The sequence below is a fragment of the Pelobates fuscus genome, chromosome 11 (assembly GCF_036172605.1).
Source record: "Pelobates fuscus isolate aPelFus1 chromosome 11, aPelFus1.pri, whole genome shotgun sequence".
NCBI classification, from domain to species: domain Eukaryota; kingdom Metazoa; phylum Chordata; class Amphibia; order Anura; family Pelobatidae; genus Pelobates; species Pelobates fuscus.
In genome coordinates this window covers 75,786,254-75,804,012 of record NC_086327.1, presented here as the reverse complement: position 1 = coordinate 75,804,012, position 17,759 = coordinate 75,786,254, and the positions used below count along the sequence as shown (strand labels likewise).

The following is a 17,759-nucleotide window of genomic DNA, read 5'->3' as shown; positions in this document are numbered from 1 at the left end:
GGTTTGAAGTTCAAATAACTGTTTGCCTAGGCAAAAGCTTTTTCTCTGAAATTACAATTTGTCTACCACATGTACACTGATCAGTCACAACAGAAAAAACCCTGACAGGTAAGTAAATAACATTATATCACTTGTCAAGGGGTGGGATATATTAGGCAGCAAATGAACAGTCAATTCTTGAATTTCATGTGTTGAAAGCAGAAAAAATGGGCAAGAGAAAAGATCTGAGTAACTCTGATAAGAGCCAAATAGTAATGGCTAGATGACTGGGTCAGAGCATCTCTAAAATTACAAGTTTTGTGGGGTGTTCCTGGTATCCAAAAGTGGCGCCACGGACGGCGAACATATGCGATGTTCGGTCCGCCCCCTATTCGTCATCATTGAGTAAACTTTGACCCTGTACCTCACAGTCAGCAGACACATTCCAGCCAATCAACAGCAGACCCTCCCTCCCAGACCCTCCCACCTCCTAGACAGCATACAATTTAGAAAGTGGTGAACCAGCGTCAATGTCACAGGCACCCAAGGTATATTGATGAACATGGGGAGCAAACGCAAGCCCATCTTGTATGATCAAACTGAAGAGCTACTTTAGCTCAAATTTCTGAACAACTTCATGCTGGACATAATTGAAAGGTGTCAGAACACACTGTGAATTGCAGTCTGTCTGCTTGGCCACACACAAGTTAAGGTTGCCCTGATGAGCCATGTCCACCATCGAAAGTACCTTCAATGAGTACGTGCGCATCAGAACTAAACAATGGAGCAATGAAAGAAGGTTGCATGGCAGTTCAGATCCAAAATGCCAGTAGGCTCCATATGCAGAAGAAACACAGTAACTCCCAGATATTTAGATAAAAAAATGTATAACCCAAGAGGAAATAATCCCTCTTAGTTAAAAATTAGAAGGAAAAAAATGGTCTAATAAAAGTGTGTATCTCCTAAACAATGGGTTACAAAAGCCCACACCCTAAACTCAGTAAAAAGTAAATCAGCAAAATTACCAAAATCTAGTGCATCAACCAGGAGTAGATACAAACAACAATATATATATATATATATAAATGTAAGAAGACAGCTGAATGAACAAATAACAACAGGGGGATAAGTCGACTAAACAGTGGGTTGAAAGGAATGAATATAATGTAGGAAACAGCCGAGGTTAAATAAACATATGGCAGCTTATAATCGTCCAGATGAGAGTTGATACAAATAGGAGCAAAATATTGCGAATAGTTATTCCAATAGTCCAAAATGTATCAGCTCATACAAATGCTAAGCAAAAATCCCTGCTATGGAAATAGCAAGGGAACTTGCCTGCTGAGCTGTATTCTCTAGTATCAGACTAAAATCCCAGTGTGATGTCAGTATGATACATAAGATTTAAGTGTATACAATCTCTTATAAATTGAAGGACCACCAGGTCCAGGATGAATTCTTCTCATAGACAACAATCCAGTGTAATAGCTCTAGAATATAAAAAGCAGAGTCATAGTGCTCTCTGTATAATATTTATTCAAACATAAAATATATGTGGTAAAATTCACTCACAAAGGGTGCAGCAGAGTAAGGCACATTCAAAGAGTCCAACTCCGAACAGCTCCTTTGAGGTTGTCTCCTTTGTGCCATCTTCAGAGACAGCTGGGGAGTCCTAGATGTGTATCGGCTGTTGAGATGTTCACCACATGCGTTCCACTGCGACTCGATGTGCATTCCCTCGATGTGCAGTGGAACCATGGGCGTAGGAACCGGGGGGGGATGGGGGGGACGCATCCCCCCCAGCAAATCATGCGGGGGGGACAGGTATGGGGAAATCCCCCCCAGCTCCGCCGGCCCCCCTGATGCTGCAGCCGCCCGAGCGCTCTGCAGAGAGCCTCAGGCGGCTGCAGCTTTGCCCGGACTGGTGCGTCCATGAGAGCGCACCGCCCGGGCGCAGCATGAAGAGAGGAGCTGACAGGAGGGAAGCGCTCAGCGCTCCCTCCTGTCACTCCCTCACTGTAGCGTAGCCGAGCGCTGTATAGTCCGCCGGTACAGGGAGCATCTGTCTCCTGTACCCGGCCGGACTAACAGGAAGTGCACACTGAGTGTGCACTTCCTGTTAGTCCGCCGGGTACAGGAAACAAAAGCTCCCTGTACCGGCGGACTATACAGCGCTCGGCCACGCTACATCATAGGTAGGGGAGGGAGGGAGAGAAAGAAACAGGAAGGGGGGAAGAGGGAGGGGGGGGAAGAGGGGGGGGGGGAAGAGGGAGGGGGGGGAAGAGGGGGGGGGGAAGAGGGAGGGGGGGGGAAGAGGGAGGGGGGGAAATAAAGAAACAGGGAGGGAGGGGAAATAAAGAAACAGGGAGGGAGGGAGGAAGGGGAAATAAAGAAACAGGGAGGGGAGGGGGGGGGAATAAAGAAACAGGGAGGGGGGGGAGAAAGAAGCAGGGAGGGAGGGGGGGGGAGAAAGAAGCAGGGAGGGAGGGGGGGGAGAAAGAAGCAGGGAGGGAGGGGGGGGAGAAAGAAGCAGGGAGGGAGGGGGGGAGAAAGAAGCAGGGAGGGAGGTGGGGGAGAAAGAAGCAGGGAGGGAGGTGGGGGAGAAAGAAGCAGGGAGGGAGGGGGGGAGAAAGAAGCAGGGAGGGAGGGGGGGAGAAAGAAGCAGGGAGGGAGGGGGGGGAGAAAGAAGCAGGGAGGGAGGGGGGGAAGAAAGAAGCAGGGAGGGAGGGGGGGGAGAAAGAAGCAGGGAGGGAGGGGGGGAGAAAGAAGCAGGGAGGGAGGGGGGGAGAAATAAGCAGGGAGGGAGGGGGGGAGAAATAAGCAGGGAGGGAGGGGGGGGAGAAAGAAGCAGGGAGGGAGGGGGGGAGAAAGAAGCAGGGAGGGGGGGAGAAAGAAGCAGGGAGGGGGGGGGAGAAAGAAGCAGGGAGGGGGGGGAGAAAGAAGCAGGGAGGGAGGGGGGGGAGAAAGAAGCAGGGAGGGGGGGGGGGAGAAAGAGTGACAAGGGAGGGAGAGAGATTGACATCCACCACACACACACACACACACACACACAATCACACAATCATACCACCCTTACACACACAGAAACACACAATTCATCCTTACACACACTCAATGCACCCCGTGCACACACACACACACTCACACAATCATGCAACCTTACACACTCAATGCACCCCGTACATACACTCAATGCACCCCTTACAGACGCACACACTGCATCCCGTACATACACAGAATCACACCTTGCAGGCCTTACACATACAAACACAGATTCACACAATGCATTCCTTACACACATATCAGGACATCCCCTACACACTCCACCCCCTGTGAACAAACTCATTGGTGGAACATGAAGGTGGACCCTGGGATCCAGACCTTGAGCTGTGTAAAGGGCCCCAAAAAATGGAGCTGCTTCCCGTTCTCACAGAACATTGATTTTTGTGACCACAGTTACAAACAGCCTCCAGAGAGCCTGTTCTACACCAGACCAGTGGAGCCAGACTGCAGCTAGAGCCCATCATCATCCTCATCTGGTTGTAAGTAGGCAATCTAGCATATTATTCGTTGCACTAATCTCTAATTTACCTCACATTAAAGAAACACTATAGTCCCCAGAAGCACTGCAGCTTAGTGTAGTGGTTCTGGTGTCTATAGCCTGTCCCTGCAGGCCTTTTAATGTAGGCACTCCAGCACTGGCGTTAGTTAACATGGCAGAAAAATAATTGGAAAGGGTTAGGGGGGCTACTAATAAGGATAGGGGAGAGGGGTAGGTAGAAAAATAATTGGAAGGGTTTAGGGGGGCTACTAATATGGATGGGAGGAGGGGGTAGGTAGAAAAATTATTGGAAGGGGTTAGGGGAGTACTAATATGAATGGAAGAGGTAGGGTGGGTTCTAATATGCATGGAAGGGGTTAGGGGGGTACTAATATGCATGGAAGGGGTAGGGGGTTAATGTGCGTGGAAGGGGTAGGTGGAGTTCTTTTGTGCATGGAAGGGGTAGGGGTGGTTCTAATATTCATGGGAAGGGTAGGGGTGGTTCTAATCAGGAGGATCCCGGCGCTGTATCCGGGTAAGTAAAACCCCTTCCCTGTGGTGACCCTTTAATGTTGTTATTATTTAATCATTTATATAGCGACTGCAAATTCCGTAGCGCTGTACAATGGGATAAACAACTCCTAGTTTCCGGAATAAGAATATACCCGGCGAGTAAAAATGCTATCCCCCCCAGATTTTTTGGGGTTCCTACGCCCATGAGTGGAACGCACGTGGCGAACATCTCAACAGTCGAATAACTATGTATGGGGCATGACTTCCTCTGCTCTTCTCCCAGACTCCTCAACAGACCTGGTAGAAGGGCAGTGGGAGTCTCGCCCTCTCCTCCTGACATCATCAGGAGAGGCCGGCCAACATTACTGGCGGCACTGTGCTGGCAGCAGGGAGACAGGTCGTTTGGAATAACTATTTGCAATATTTTGCTGCTATTTGTATCAACTCTCATTTGGATTTTTATAAGCTTCCATATGTTTCTTTAACCTTGGCTGTTTCCTACATTATATTCATTCCTTTCAAACCACTATTTAGTGACTTACCCCCCAGACCATTTGTTCATTCAGCTGTCTTTTTACATTATTTACTTATTGTTGTTTGTATCTACTCCTGGTTGATGCACTAGATTTTAGTCTTTTTGCCGATTTCCAGATATTTAGGCCTCCACTGGCAGGGCTGACCTGTCCATAAGGCGGCACAGACGGCCATCTTAGGGCGCCAGGGCAGAAGGGCGCAAAAATCCGAATCCCCTGCCTCTGGCTGGGGACTCGTATTTTTTAAACTATCTGTCTCCCTGCAGCCAGCACAGTGCAGCCAGTGATGTCGTCCGGCCTCTCTTGATGACTCCCACTGCCCTTTTCCCAGGTCTGTTGAGGAGTCTGGGAGAAGAGCAGAGGAAGTCACACCCCCTCCTCCTGACATCATCTCGCTTGGCCACTTGCTCCAGATCCCAGATGATGTCTCACCCTTCCTGGCCCAAGGTAAGGGAGGGGGAATACTCTTTAGTTTTGTTTTTGTTCATCCAATTTTTTATGTAGCCCCACCACAGCCTCTGTCACCTTCCTCAGCCCCTGCCCCCTTCTTCAGCCCTTGCCTTCCCCTCCTCAGCTCCTGTCGTCCCCCCTCAGCCCCATGCCCCTCCCTCACAGCCCCTCCCCCCCATAGCCCTACCCCCCCCCCCCCATGTGCATTTGCCTGTGTAGCTAAAAATCCTTGCACTGGCCCTGTCCACTGGGCCATATTGGTGAGCTTTAGCTGATACCATGTAGGCACAATGAGCAAGGGGTCCACATCTGGATTACCCCTTTGAGTTAGGGAGATGCCAATCATATGAGTATTATGAGAAACACCAAAAATAAACAACCTTGGTCACTTAAAATTCTTGTAATTGGCTAATTTTCACATGGCTAGGGTCTCCCTAAGTGAAAAGGGTAATCCAGGTGTTGGCCCCTTCCTTGTTTTGCTTAGGAGTATCAGCCACACCTTAGTGGTGTATGGGAGGAAACAATCATTGTATGGGGTATAATTTTGCTCTTGTGAGTGGAATTAGTATGTTGTTGTGACTAGCTTAGGTTCTCTCTGTAATTGCATACATTTGCTAAAACTTGTGAGAGACCTAAGTGAGGGTGCATTGAATGGCATGTTAATTAAGCTATGTGTGTTCTCATAAACTCTTGTATTTGGAAAGATTGTGATTGCCAAAATGTAAGGTATAGGGTCCTTTTTCACTAACATGGTAAAAAAAAATGTTCAAAAATATTTAAACAGTGGTAATGTGATTATTTTGACATTGTTGTGCCAATAAATATCATAAAATAGATTAAAATGTACCCCTATATGTGTTCAGCTCATTTATACCCAAGGAAGGAAGAGAGTAACCTATGGAGTGTAGAGGTACCTGTACAATATTTCCACAGTTTCCCTTGGTGTTGTTTATCTGAAAAGAAATGAAATCTTCTCCCTCAATTCCAGGGCAGTGTCTGTCATTGATCCGAACACCTTCTCTCTCAAAGCCAAGCTGAAACAGCTTGCATTTCGATATAGATACCTCCATCTGGGCAGCTTTGCAGGTCACCTCTGCATCAATTATATCATGAGTGTCTGAAAATAAATGACAGCATTATAATTGTTTGATTTGTATGTGTGTTCAGAATCATATATATGGTTTTTGAGCAAAATGAAAATATAAAGCCAAAGTTTAAACAAAAGTATAATTGGATAATACCAGACTTTGTGCCACTCTTATGGTGGCTTGATTAGTACACTGCATTTCAGTAAATTAGATGTGCACCAGAATTTATAGACAACAATAAATTGATTTAACTCTTTAACATTAGTGTAGTCTACAATGAATTAAAGAGAAAGTTTTTTTTTTCATGTTTAGGGTTCAAAACACTATTAACATACACTAAAAACTGGTATAGTAGACTTTTGCACACACTTTTGCACACACAAAAAATAGTATGTCTAAATCATTCATTGTACATTTTTGTTTTGCTATCATTCCTAAATTTGTCCAGTTGGTAATACATTTTATATGAATTTGTTCTGTTAATGGAATCCAAATATCTCCTTAGTAAACATTTTGAGTGCCAGATATAGGAATTTGGTGATATGGTCCCTCCCTCTATTTCATTACAACATGAGGTATGAGAGTTAATATATAGGCATGTGGGTGCTTGTCCACCAATCCCTTTATCGTCTCAGTTGTAGTATGAGCACAAATGTCTAATTATAGAGGGACATGCGAAATGGCTACCCTCTCTTCCACTCACTTTTTCGTGGCAGGAAGCAGGTAAAAAAATCTGAACAAGTGGGCAGTCATATTGCCATACAACTCTCCACCTCACTGAAGAAAATAATTCAATAAATCTTAAGTGCTCTCTCACCATAAAGACCCCTAACCCTAACCCCTAATCCTAAACTTTTCTAATTTTCTAACTTTTCTAATTTTATTCTCCACAGACCAGATCCTAGATTCCCTTTAAAGGAAAACTATAGTGCTAGCAAGCATTATAGATCCCTACAGTGCCCCACTCCCTTGTGCCCCCTTTAGAAATCCCTTCTGTCACTCACCTAATTCCAGCACCGATGTCCCTCAGCGCTTGTTCAGGCTCTGCCTCTGCACCTTTTCCGACCAACATCTGCCATCGGGGAAGACCTAATGCGCTGCAATCACCAAATTTGCATTAGCACTTCACACATTGGAAAGCATTGTATAATGCTTTCCTGTGGGGTTTTGGGTGATGCTGAATGTCCTCATGCTTAGCGTGAGGACGTCCAGCATCAGTTAGGGGACCAAAAGTAGCCCAAACACTCGGAAGTCACTCTAGTGGTTGTCTGGTAGACAGCCACTAGAGATGAAGATAACCCTCCAAGGTATTTATTTTATTTTCTCAAAAAATGTAATAATTACCATTGCAGGTGAAAGGGGACTGGAACAGTGCACCTAGACCACTTCATTGAGCTGTAATGGTCTGTAATGGTCTTGGTAATTGAGCTGTAATGGTAATGGTGCCGATAGTGACCCTTTAATTAATTTCTAACCTTGAGCCCCATAAATCCTTTCACAACTAATAATTTATACTCACTGATTATGTTATGGTCAAATAATTACCTCAACATCATCACCTGCCAATTTGAATAAGCACCCTTTAAAATAAATAAAAACATATGATACAAATCTACAACAAATATATATTCATCCAACCAACCTTAAAATTTTAAAGTAAAACAAATTACCAATCACACAAGGCCATTGCAACAACAGGAGTCATACAAGCCTTTATTGTTAACCAGTTGTAACCTGAGGTATTTAAATATTTTTGCAATTCAGCAGAAGGGCATTGCCATTGGCTTGAAAAGCCTTCCAGCAGACCAAGACAGGTGTATTAATACCAAGCTTTGCAGCCTATTATTATTATTCTATCTGGAGAATGACATAATGACATTACAATTAAAAAACATAATATTCATGGGAATATGTAAAAACATAGCAATACCTATAAATCCCCCCTCCCCCCCCCCCCCCCCCCATTTGGAGATTGAGATTACAATTAAAAAACATAATATTCATGGGAATATGTAAAAACATAGCAGTACCTATAAATCCCCCCCCCCCCCCCCCCCCCCCAAAAAAAAAAAAAAAAAACACAATTGAAAACTCTATTCTGGAGAGCCCTGGGCCTGAATACAGCCAAATTACACCCTCACTCTTTCTTTTTTTGTTTTGTATAAAACTCCATCAGCTAGTATGGTCAAAAAGAAGAAAATAATAATAACAAAAAAAAAATAGTAATCATGTAGACTTTGGAACTGAGTAAACAAAGCAAAAAAATAAAACAGAAAAAGACACATGTACCAGTTGGACAATAAGCTAGATGAGACAATAAGAGACACAACACTAACAGAAATTACTAGATATGAAAAGAGAAAATTGAGAAAAAATATATAAATCTGAGATCACTTATAAAGAGATAATGTAAGACACATCTGTAACAATAAAAGACATTAAGAATAAAATAAATAGAGAAAGCTGAGAGAATTGTTAAATGGTTAAAGGTTAAAACTGACAGTTCCTCTCTGTATTAGTTCAGCCACTGAATAGATTAGGTAACACATGCCTTAAAAGTCATCACTATGTTCCGGTTTACATGACTATTGTGATAGAATTTATCTTGATTCCAAGGCTCAAGCTTATAGGTGTCATATAATGATATCCTATATTAAAATTGGCTAACTTGGACTCAGGAAATGCTTGATGCTTAAACAACACTTAAGACCATATATGTCTAAGTTCCGGTAGTAGAGAGCCCCCACCTGAGATGTCTCTACTCTAATCTTTTTGTTTTTTCTTACCTTGAAACTTATTTGTTATGTGTACATGACATGTTCTGCCCCTATCTTATCTGTACTCCCTTCCTATAACTGTTAGTCTATGAGTCTTTGCACGTAAGCACTTACTTTTTAATGTATAAAACCTAGCTGATGAATAAAACGTCAGAGGCTTATTTTGAATACCAACAGGTGTCTGGTGTCTAATTCTCGCTTCTCCAAGTGCACTTGTAACAACAATTTTGGCTTCCTCTGAATATAACAAAGATCAACATTCTGATCCACAACACTATATATTTTAAAACTTTATTGCATACCTTTGGGGAGTCCTGGCAGCTCCAAAATAAAAAGTTAGAAAAAAGAAAGTGAGCACTTTGAAATCAAACAGCACCATATAAATAATTCTAATAATTCAAACAATTTAATCATTTAAAAAATGTCCTTTATTAAAAGTAATCGATGTGAATAAATTTGTTCGTAAAGCCACACTTAAAAGATTTTTAATAGATAAAAATAATGCAACACAAATTTCACCCCCTTCTCCCCAACCAACTACTTAAACGAATCTCAGAGAGAAATCAAAATTCTATCCCTCCAATTTCAAGTCAGCCCCCCTTATAATGTTCGAGAAATCAGTTTTAAGAGATTTTGACAAAATTAAGAGCCATACATATAACACACATAATCTGACTCATATTGAAAAAATAGCACTTAAACAACTCCAAGACGACAAAGATATAGTCATTAAACCGGCAGACAAGTGAGGTGGGGTAGTCATCCAGTCAAGTACCATGTACATAAAAGAAGCCCACATACAGCTTAATGACAGAGAAGTATATGATAAATTACCATCTGATTACCATCTGATCCCACACCTAACATACAAAGTATTTTATTTAAAATTTTAAAGAAAGGCTTAGACTTAATTTTTTAAACCTACAGTAACCCAAAAAATCCTGTGATATATTTCCTTCCAAAATAACATAAAAATGATAAATCACCTCCAGGTAGACCAACTGGATACTGCATTGGTTCCCTTTTATGTAATCTGTCACAATATTTAGATATACTTCTCCAACCTTCTGTTAAACTTATGAAATCCTATTTAAAACACTTCTAAACTTTTTAAACCATTTTAAATGGCAATCTAATTATATTTTAGTCACCTGTGACGTACAATCTCTCGTACATAATAATCCCCCACCATATATGGTGTCAGGCCATTAGAGAAACCATAACAACAGAATGAAGAATCCCTAAAAAACAAATCAATTTTATATTGGAAGGTTTAAACATAATTTTAACGAACAACTATTTTTGGAGTTTTAACTCATTTTACCTTCAGAAGAGAGGCACAACCATGGGGACCAGGTTTGTCCCCAGTTATGCCAACTTGTTTATGGCAGCTTGAAAAACTATGGCCATCTGGGGTGAGCATGACTGGCGGACAAACCTGGTCACCTATTTTAAATATATAGATAATCTCTTTTTTATTTGGGAGGGTTCTGAAGTCTTATTTATTTTATTAATAATCTAAATATTAACAACAGAGGTATCATCTTAACCCACGAATATAGTAAGGAATCTATTAACTTTTTAGATATAAATATTTTTATAAAAGAAGGGACACTACACACCAAAACATTTTTTAAAAAAGTTTGCGCAAACACAGCAATAGAACATTCTAGCTGCCATTATAAACCCTGGTTCGAAAGTGCACCACAAAGACAATTTATATGCCTCCATAGGAATTGCTCTCAATTAGAAGATTTTAACCAACAAGCTGATTTTTTTAAAACACAAATTCATTGAAAAAAAAATACTCACCTTCTGACTTAAATAAAACAATTGATACCATTAAGAAAAAAGAAAGAAATTAACTTTTAACATTCAAATACAAATGCACTAAAGACACTTTGCCCCTTCCAGTCATTTTTAATTTTAATAACAAAAGCAGCTATGTCAAAAACAATTATAAAAAAACACTGACACCTATTAAGACAAGACGAGACCCTTACGCAAATTATACCTGAAAAACCAAACATAATATTCAGAGGAGCTCCTAACTTTAAATCTATTTTAACCTCCAATTTCACTAGAGAAGTTAAGGCAAAAAATGCACATCTTCCTTTTTACCTGAAGCCAAAGGTTTTTTCAAATGTAAACTATGTATAGTGTGCAAAAGTACCACCCCTCGGTCGCATCCAAAGTAATTCAATTTACATCCAATAGAATAAAAATAAAAAAATACAAAATTAATTACTTTATTGGATGTAACTCTACAAATGTAATCTACCTACTAGAGTGCCATTGTGGCCTCCAATATGTAGGAATGACTACAAGAAGTCTTAAAATACATCTAAGTGAACACTGTAGAAATATAAAAAAAGGATACTTAAACCACACAGTGTCTAAACATTTTATTAAACATAACAGTGCCCCAAATTTTTTAAAATGTATAGGTATTAAAAAGTGTCAAATGCAATAGAGAGTAGGAAATATTTTAGGGAAAACAGAAATGTAATGGGTATTTAATTTACAAACTCTAACCCCTTGCAGTCTAAATGCAGACTTTAAACTGTTTAACTTTTTATAAGTTTTTAAATCAGCAGTTTTAGGTTCTCTTATATCCATCCATTTTAATATTTTCCCCTTTAGTATTTTTTCCTTGAATTATTATTTATTATTGTTTTCCCTGTATTCCTGAAATATATATTCCCGGTATTGTAATCTAATATCTCACTGTTTTTACTTGTCATTATCCCTCCTAATATGGCCTCTATATGTAGCTATAACTACCCCTGCCCTCCTTAATATGGCCGCCATCATTTGCGGCTACTTTATCTTCCAACCAATAGGGTACTTAATCTAAATAACCTCCCTAACATGGCTGTCACCATTTTCGGCCTCTATATGACCTTCCCAATATGGCCACCGCCATTTGCCCATTTTCCCATCTTTTTATGGTGACCAGTATTTGCGGCCAACCCTCCCCCTCCACTAAAATGCTATTACTGCACCTCCAACCTCTACAATATGGCCGACGACACTCGCGGCTAACCTCCCCTTTTCCTGCCAGTCATCGGCACGCAGTGATTAATGGTACACCCCTTTGTGTTGTCATTCGCACTGACTACGTATCCCATTATTATTATTATTATTATGTTATTTATATAGCGCCATCAAATTCCGCAGCGCTTTACAATGGGTGAACGAACAGACATGTCGTTGTAACCAGACAAGTTGGACACACAGGAACAGAGGGGTTAAGGGCCCTGCTCAATGAGCTTAGGGAGTGAAGTAAAATGACACAAAAAGGTAAGGATAGTATTAGACTAGTGACAGTTGCAGAAGAGGAATCAGTCAGGAGCTATTAACAGTTTAATTGCTATGCTTTTATGAAGAAGTGGGTTTTTAACGATTTTTTGAAGGAGTGGAGACTGGGTGAGCATCTAACGGAGGAGGGAAGTGAGTTCCACAGGAACGGTGCAGACCTCAAGAAATTTTGAAGGCGAGCATCAGAGGTTGGAGTAATTTTAAATTTAGCTCTATATTTTATAGGAAGCCAATGTAGGGACTGACAGAAGGGTGAGGCATGGGAGGTGCGGGCGGACAGGAAGATAGCCTCACTGCCGCATTCATTATGGACTGTAACGGCGCAAGTTGGGAGCACATAAGACCACTGAGAAGTGGATTACAGTAGTCAAGGCAAGAAAGGACAGTGGAATGGACCAACACCTTAGTCGCATCTGGCGTTAAGTAGGGGTGGATGCGCGCAATGTTTTTGAGATGGAAATGACAGAATTTGGCGATAGATTGAACATGAGGCTTGAAGGAGAGGTCGGAGTCAAAGAGAACACCTAGGCAGCGAGCCTGTGTGGTGGAGCTGATGATAGCACCGTTGACTTGGAGGGAGACAGACACAGGAGTAACAACACTTGAGGGAGAAAAGACCAGAATTTCAGTTTTGGTCAAGTTTAGTTTAAGAAAGTTAGAAATAGCAGAGGCAGTCAGAGACACTAGCCAAGAGGGATGGGGAGAGATCAGGAGAGGACAGGTAGATTTGCGTGTCATCTGCATAGAAATGGTATTGGAAGCCAAAGATGCTAATGAGTTTACCAAGGGAGGCAGTATAGATGGAGAACAGTAGGGGACCAAGGACTGAACCTTGGGGGACACCAACAGAGAGGAGTTGGGGAGAAGAAGCAGAGCCAGAGAAAGAATCCCATGTAGCATTGCGACTAATGACGCGTTTGTGTCACGTGACTCGTTTTGCACTGCAATATCCACTTGATCTAACCCTCGTTTTTAATAAAATTTATGATATTTAGCCTCTGTATTATGCAAAGAATGTACTGCAATACCTTTTATGTACTTTTAACATTTTTATAATATGTTGAGTTTCGATTGGAAAATGCTAATTTTGGCGCCAATTCCAAACACAGTTATCTCTATATATACCCCAGGTTGAATGTTTTTATTCCATTTGAAAAAGCCTGCAAAGGTGAAACGTATTATGGACATTTAATATTGTGTATTTTAACTTATTAAAGGTTTTTTGGTCACCTTTTTGTGCCAATCATCTTTGTTATTTGCACTTTTCCAGGCATTTTTAAGTTCTATACTTCAAGTAATCCAAAGGTGGGGATAATACCACCAATGCTGAGTTCATAGAGCAGTTAGCCTGGTTTATCCTTGTAAGTATAATTTTACTTCCTTTTATTGTAGATTATTTTATTTCATTGAGAGCATGATCTGTTGCCTTTTTTATTCCTTCCTAAGTGTGTAGACGTGGTGGATATTTGCTGCATATCCTTTAAAGTGGGGATTATACCGCTGTACGCCCTTACTGCAAGAGCTGGCTATAGCTCTATTAAATGTAAGTGTTCCATCACTATTTTATACTTTTATCTGATTGAATTCACCAATCTGCACTTTCACCTGCCTCTGTCTCCTGTCTTCTATATCATCTTGGTGTGGACGTGGTTGACAGTTGCCGTCTATCCTTTAAGCGGGGATTATGCCGCTGTACGCCTATACTGCTATGGCTGGCTATAGCTCCTTTAAATGTGAGTGTTACATCGCTATTTTTTTACTTATAAAATACTTTATTCAACAAGCCACACTATCGCCTATCCTTGTCTCTTGTTTTCTATATTATCTATGGTCAAGTTGAACTGAGGACCTCCTATCAAGCACTGCTTTCATCTTTGGATAATAAGAACTTACTATGTAACTATGTAACTGATACTGTGAGACTGCTTTGCACTAGGCCTATTTTTGCTTTTGTGCTAGATATCGTTGTATCATTAGATTTTACTGCTATTTACTTGTGGTGCAGCCTTTTCCTTTTTTTCCTGTCTTTTTGTTATTTTCAAAGGGTTTTTGAGTGATTCCTTCAAATGAGGACATGCCTGATAAAAAGGTAAATAAAGCAAGTCATGGCATAGATGCACGTTCAGCTGGGATTAGAATTCCAGAAAAAGAAGAGTTATAGTGAAGTTAAATTGCCAAAGCCTAAGAAACAAAGATATTAGGAAGAATCATCCCAGGAATAGTGGTCAAGTACTCTTAGTGAGTGTTGAGTTGCTGGGTCTAGAGATTTACTTAATCATTGATACCAATGTCATATATAAGACATTTTCACGGTCTTACCATTTCCATAAACTGGTGGGTCCATGCATCCACAAAGCTCTCCTCCATTGTCTACTTCACAGGTCCTGTTCGGACAGTCTGCACCAATACATGGATCCTCAATAACTCCTGCTAAAGGTGAAAATATGCAAAAAGGTAACATGTTGATATTAGATCATTTAACATGAATAAAGTACCATAGCATCATGTTAATTAAATATTGCATATCAAAAAGAAATGGGACTGGTATTTGCCAACCAAACGCGCAATAGGTAAATAAGTCATGTTTCAGTTTTAATGGAAACTGTTAACAGAATTCACTGATTTAAAGAAATATGATGGGATGTCTGTTTGCATAGTTCTGCAGAAATGAGGCAGTTGTCAGGATTTGTATTTGGGGTGGTGGACTATAATATTAATGTTTTCCAAGGATGAACTGACCCACTGAAATATTATTGGTGGACTGCAGTATTTGGGGTAGACAAGACTGCTATACCATACCTCTCAACATTTCGAATGAAAAAAAAGGGACACTTTAAGTTTAGGGGTGGGAAGAGAGGTGTGGTCAGGGGCGGGGCAGTTTTAAGACATTTTAGGTGATCTATTAGTAACAATTTATAAAATTAAAATGTAATTTACAACTTTAACAATGTATCTTATTTACAAATGCTGATTTCTAAACACATTTATTGTTGTTTAAAAACACATTAATTTGAGTATTATGGCTATGGAGCTCTGTTATAAACACTTGGGCACACCAACAATATTGAGCTCCTAGAAAAGAGGGACATTAGGATAGAAAAGAAAGACAGAGGGAATTTGGGACCAAAGTAAGGACTGTCTCTCCAATACAGGGGCACTTTGGAGGTATGTTATATTAGAGTGCAGAGGTCCCTAAACTCTGGTCTTCCAGATGTTGCTGAACTACAACTCCTATGATTCTATGAATGAAATAGATAGGCTGAGAATCATGGGAGTTGTAGTTCAGCAACATCTGGAGGGCTGGAGTTTGGGTAAGCCTCCTATAGTGAGTTTGTATGAAGGTCCTGGAAGTGTATGTATACCAATTGTTATTTGGCAGAAATGGAGTTTCGGAAAACAGAGTATGTGTCTTTTAAGCTTACACAGTTCTCTGAATCCTGAATGCGTCATCATGCTGTGCAGGAAATACTGATGCAGACTGCAGGCATATATGATAACACACCATATAACTCCAGCTGTCTCCATATATCAAATCCATGCATTGCATGTTCCACATTAGTAGGACTATACACATAGTTTTCTGTACATAATAAGGCCCTTCCTTTGTACTTAACCTCCACAACATAGAAGTATTAAACTCAATCATTCAAAGGGAAATTTGGAACACATTAAATATTTCCCAGAGCCTTTTGAAGGTTCCATAAATAAAGTTTTTCCTTATTTTGGTAGTGTTTTAGCTCAAAACTAGTTTTTAAATGATACACGGAACATAGATTTATATAATATGTGTAGCTAACATGCTTTATGTTATGATTCCCATTATTGTATAATTATATTATTTGGAAAATGGAAAAAAAAATGTGCAATAACAGATTAAAGATGTAACTGAACAATGTGCCATATAACTCAACCTTACAGCAATTTTCCTTCTCAATCCACTCAGTGCTGAGAATTCCAAATGATCTGCATGCCTCTCCATAGGCCGCTAGTGAGCCACATAATTGGAACTTTTTGTTGTTATAACACCCATCCAGGAAGCAAGACTCATAGAAAGGGACAGGGTCAAGTAGTCCATAACATGGTTGGAAGAATCCCTTCATATCTGTTAATTTGAGGCAGTATCCATCACTCTGGAGCTTTTGAATATGCACATTATCACATGTTGAGGCATACTGAGAATATTGAAGCTCATTGCAACTGGAAAACAAAATAAATTATTTCTAAACTTCAGCTTGCAATATTTTTATACTATGTATGTATAGCATACAGTGGTGTATTTTGGATATGTGTTGCCCTAGGCATGATGATACACAGGCAGCCCCCCGTTTACATTTTCCCCACCCCTTCCTGGTCAAGGCCACACCTCTTCCTGTTTAAGACCAACACGCACGTTAAATGACAGACACAAACAGACAAATTCACTCAGCGACAGGCACATACTCTCAGATAAACATACACTGACATACATGCACTGATTTGACAAACACATCCTCACTGAATTGACACACTGACAGACACACACAATCACTCACAGACATACCCTGAAAGACTCACTGACATACACTGACAGATACACATACTCACAGACATACATTGAGAGACACACACATTCACTGACAGACACACATACTCACTGACTCTACACTAACAGACACACACTTACTAACATACACTGACAGACACACCCATCACTCACACACAAACATTCATTTACTGACACAAACACAAGCACACACTCACTCACAGACATTCACTGACAGACACACACTCACAGGCATACACTGACAGACACACACACATACTCACAGGCATAATCTGACAGACACACACACTCACAGGAATTAACTGACACACACACACACTCACTCACAGGCATAAACTGACAGACACACACACAATAACAGACACACTTTGTAATGGATCGACGGGCACCCCGACTGGGTACCTCCGTTGAAGGATGCTCCTAGGGCTTCCTGAGGACTCCAAGCACTGCAGCAGACACCACAACCACCGAACCGGAGAAGCATACGAATGCTCTCAAGCATATGAATGCTGTAAACAGCTGAACAGGAAAAGCATACAATCAGCTTACACTCCTGGCAATCAGCATACAATCCAATTCCCAAAATAACGAGATGACACTTCGTTTTGAGGTCAAGCAGAACATATACAGGCTATATGAAAAATAATTACTGTATAACGTGTCCCCTGTTGTATACTTTAAAACTACTGCACAATGTGCAAATACTGGCGAGATGGCACCATGTAGAAAAGTCCAAACAGTGTCTGTGAGTTAAAATGGCCGCCATCCATTGTTCTCACCATGTGCTTCATCCATTGTTCTCACCATGTGCCTCTGATACATGAAATGGTGGCCACCCAGTAACTCCACAGTATGTCCCCAGATGGTTCTTAACCCCTTAAGGACCAAACTTCTGGAATAAAAGGGAATCATGACATATCACACATGTCATGTGTCCTTAAGGGGTTAAAGGGCCAGTAGCAGCATAATAAAATACAACATGCCCAAATCAGTTCCTAGAAGGGCAATACATCC

The 17,759-nt window shown here is 40.9% G+C and overlaps 1 protein-coding gene across 1 annotated transcript in view; it reads right to left on the bottom strand.

Annotated features, from left to right (window-relative positions):
• The window catches only part of TECTA (tectorin alpha), a 187,094-nt gene that overhangs the window by 30,401 nt on the left and 138,934 nt on the right, over nt 1–17,759 (bottom strand). Inside the window, 3 exon segments of the mRNA XM_063436299.1 lie at nt 5,931–6,133; nt 14,522–14,632; nt 16,119–16,422. Coding sequence (XP_063292369.1) covers nt 5,931–6,133; nt 14,522–14,632; nt 16,119–16,422 — 618 coding nt within the window.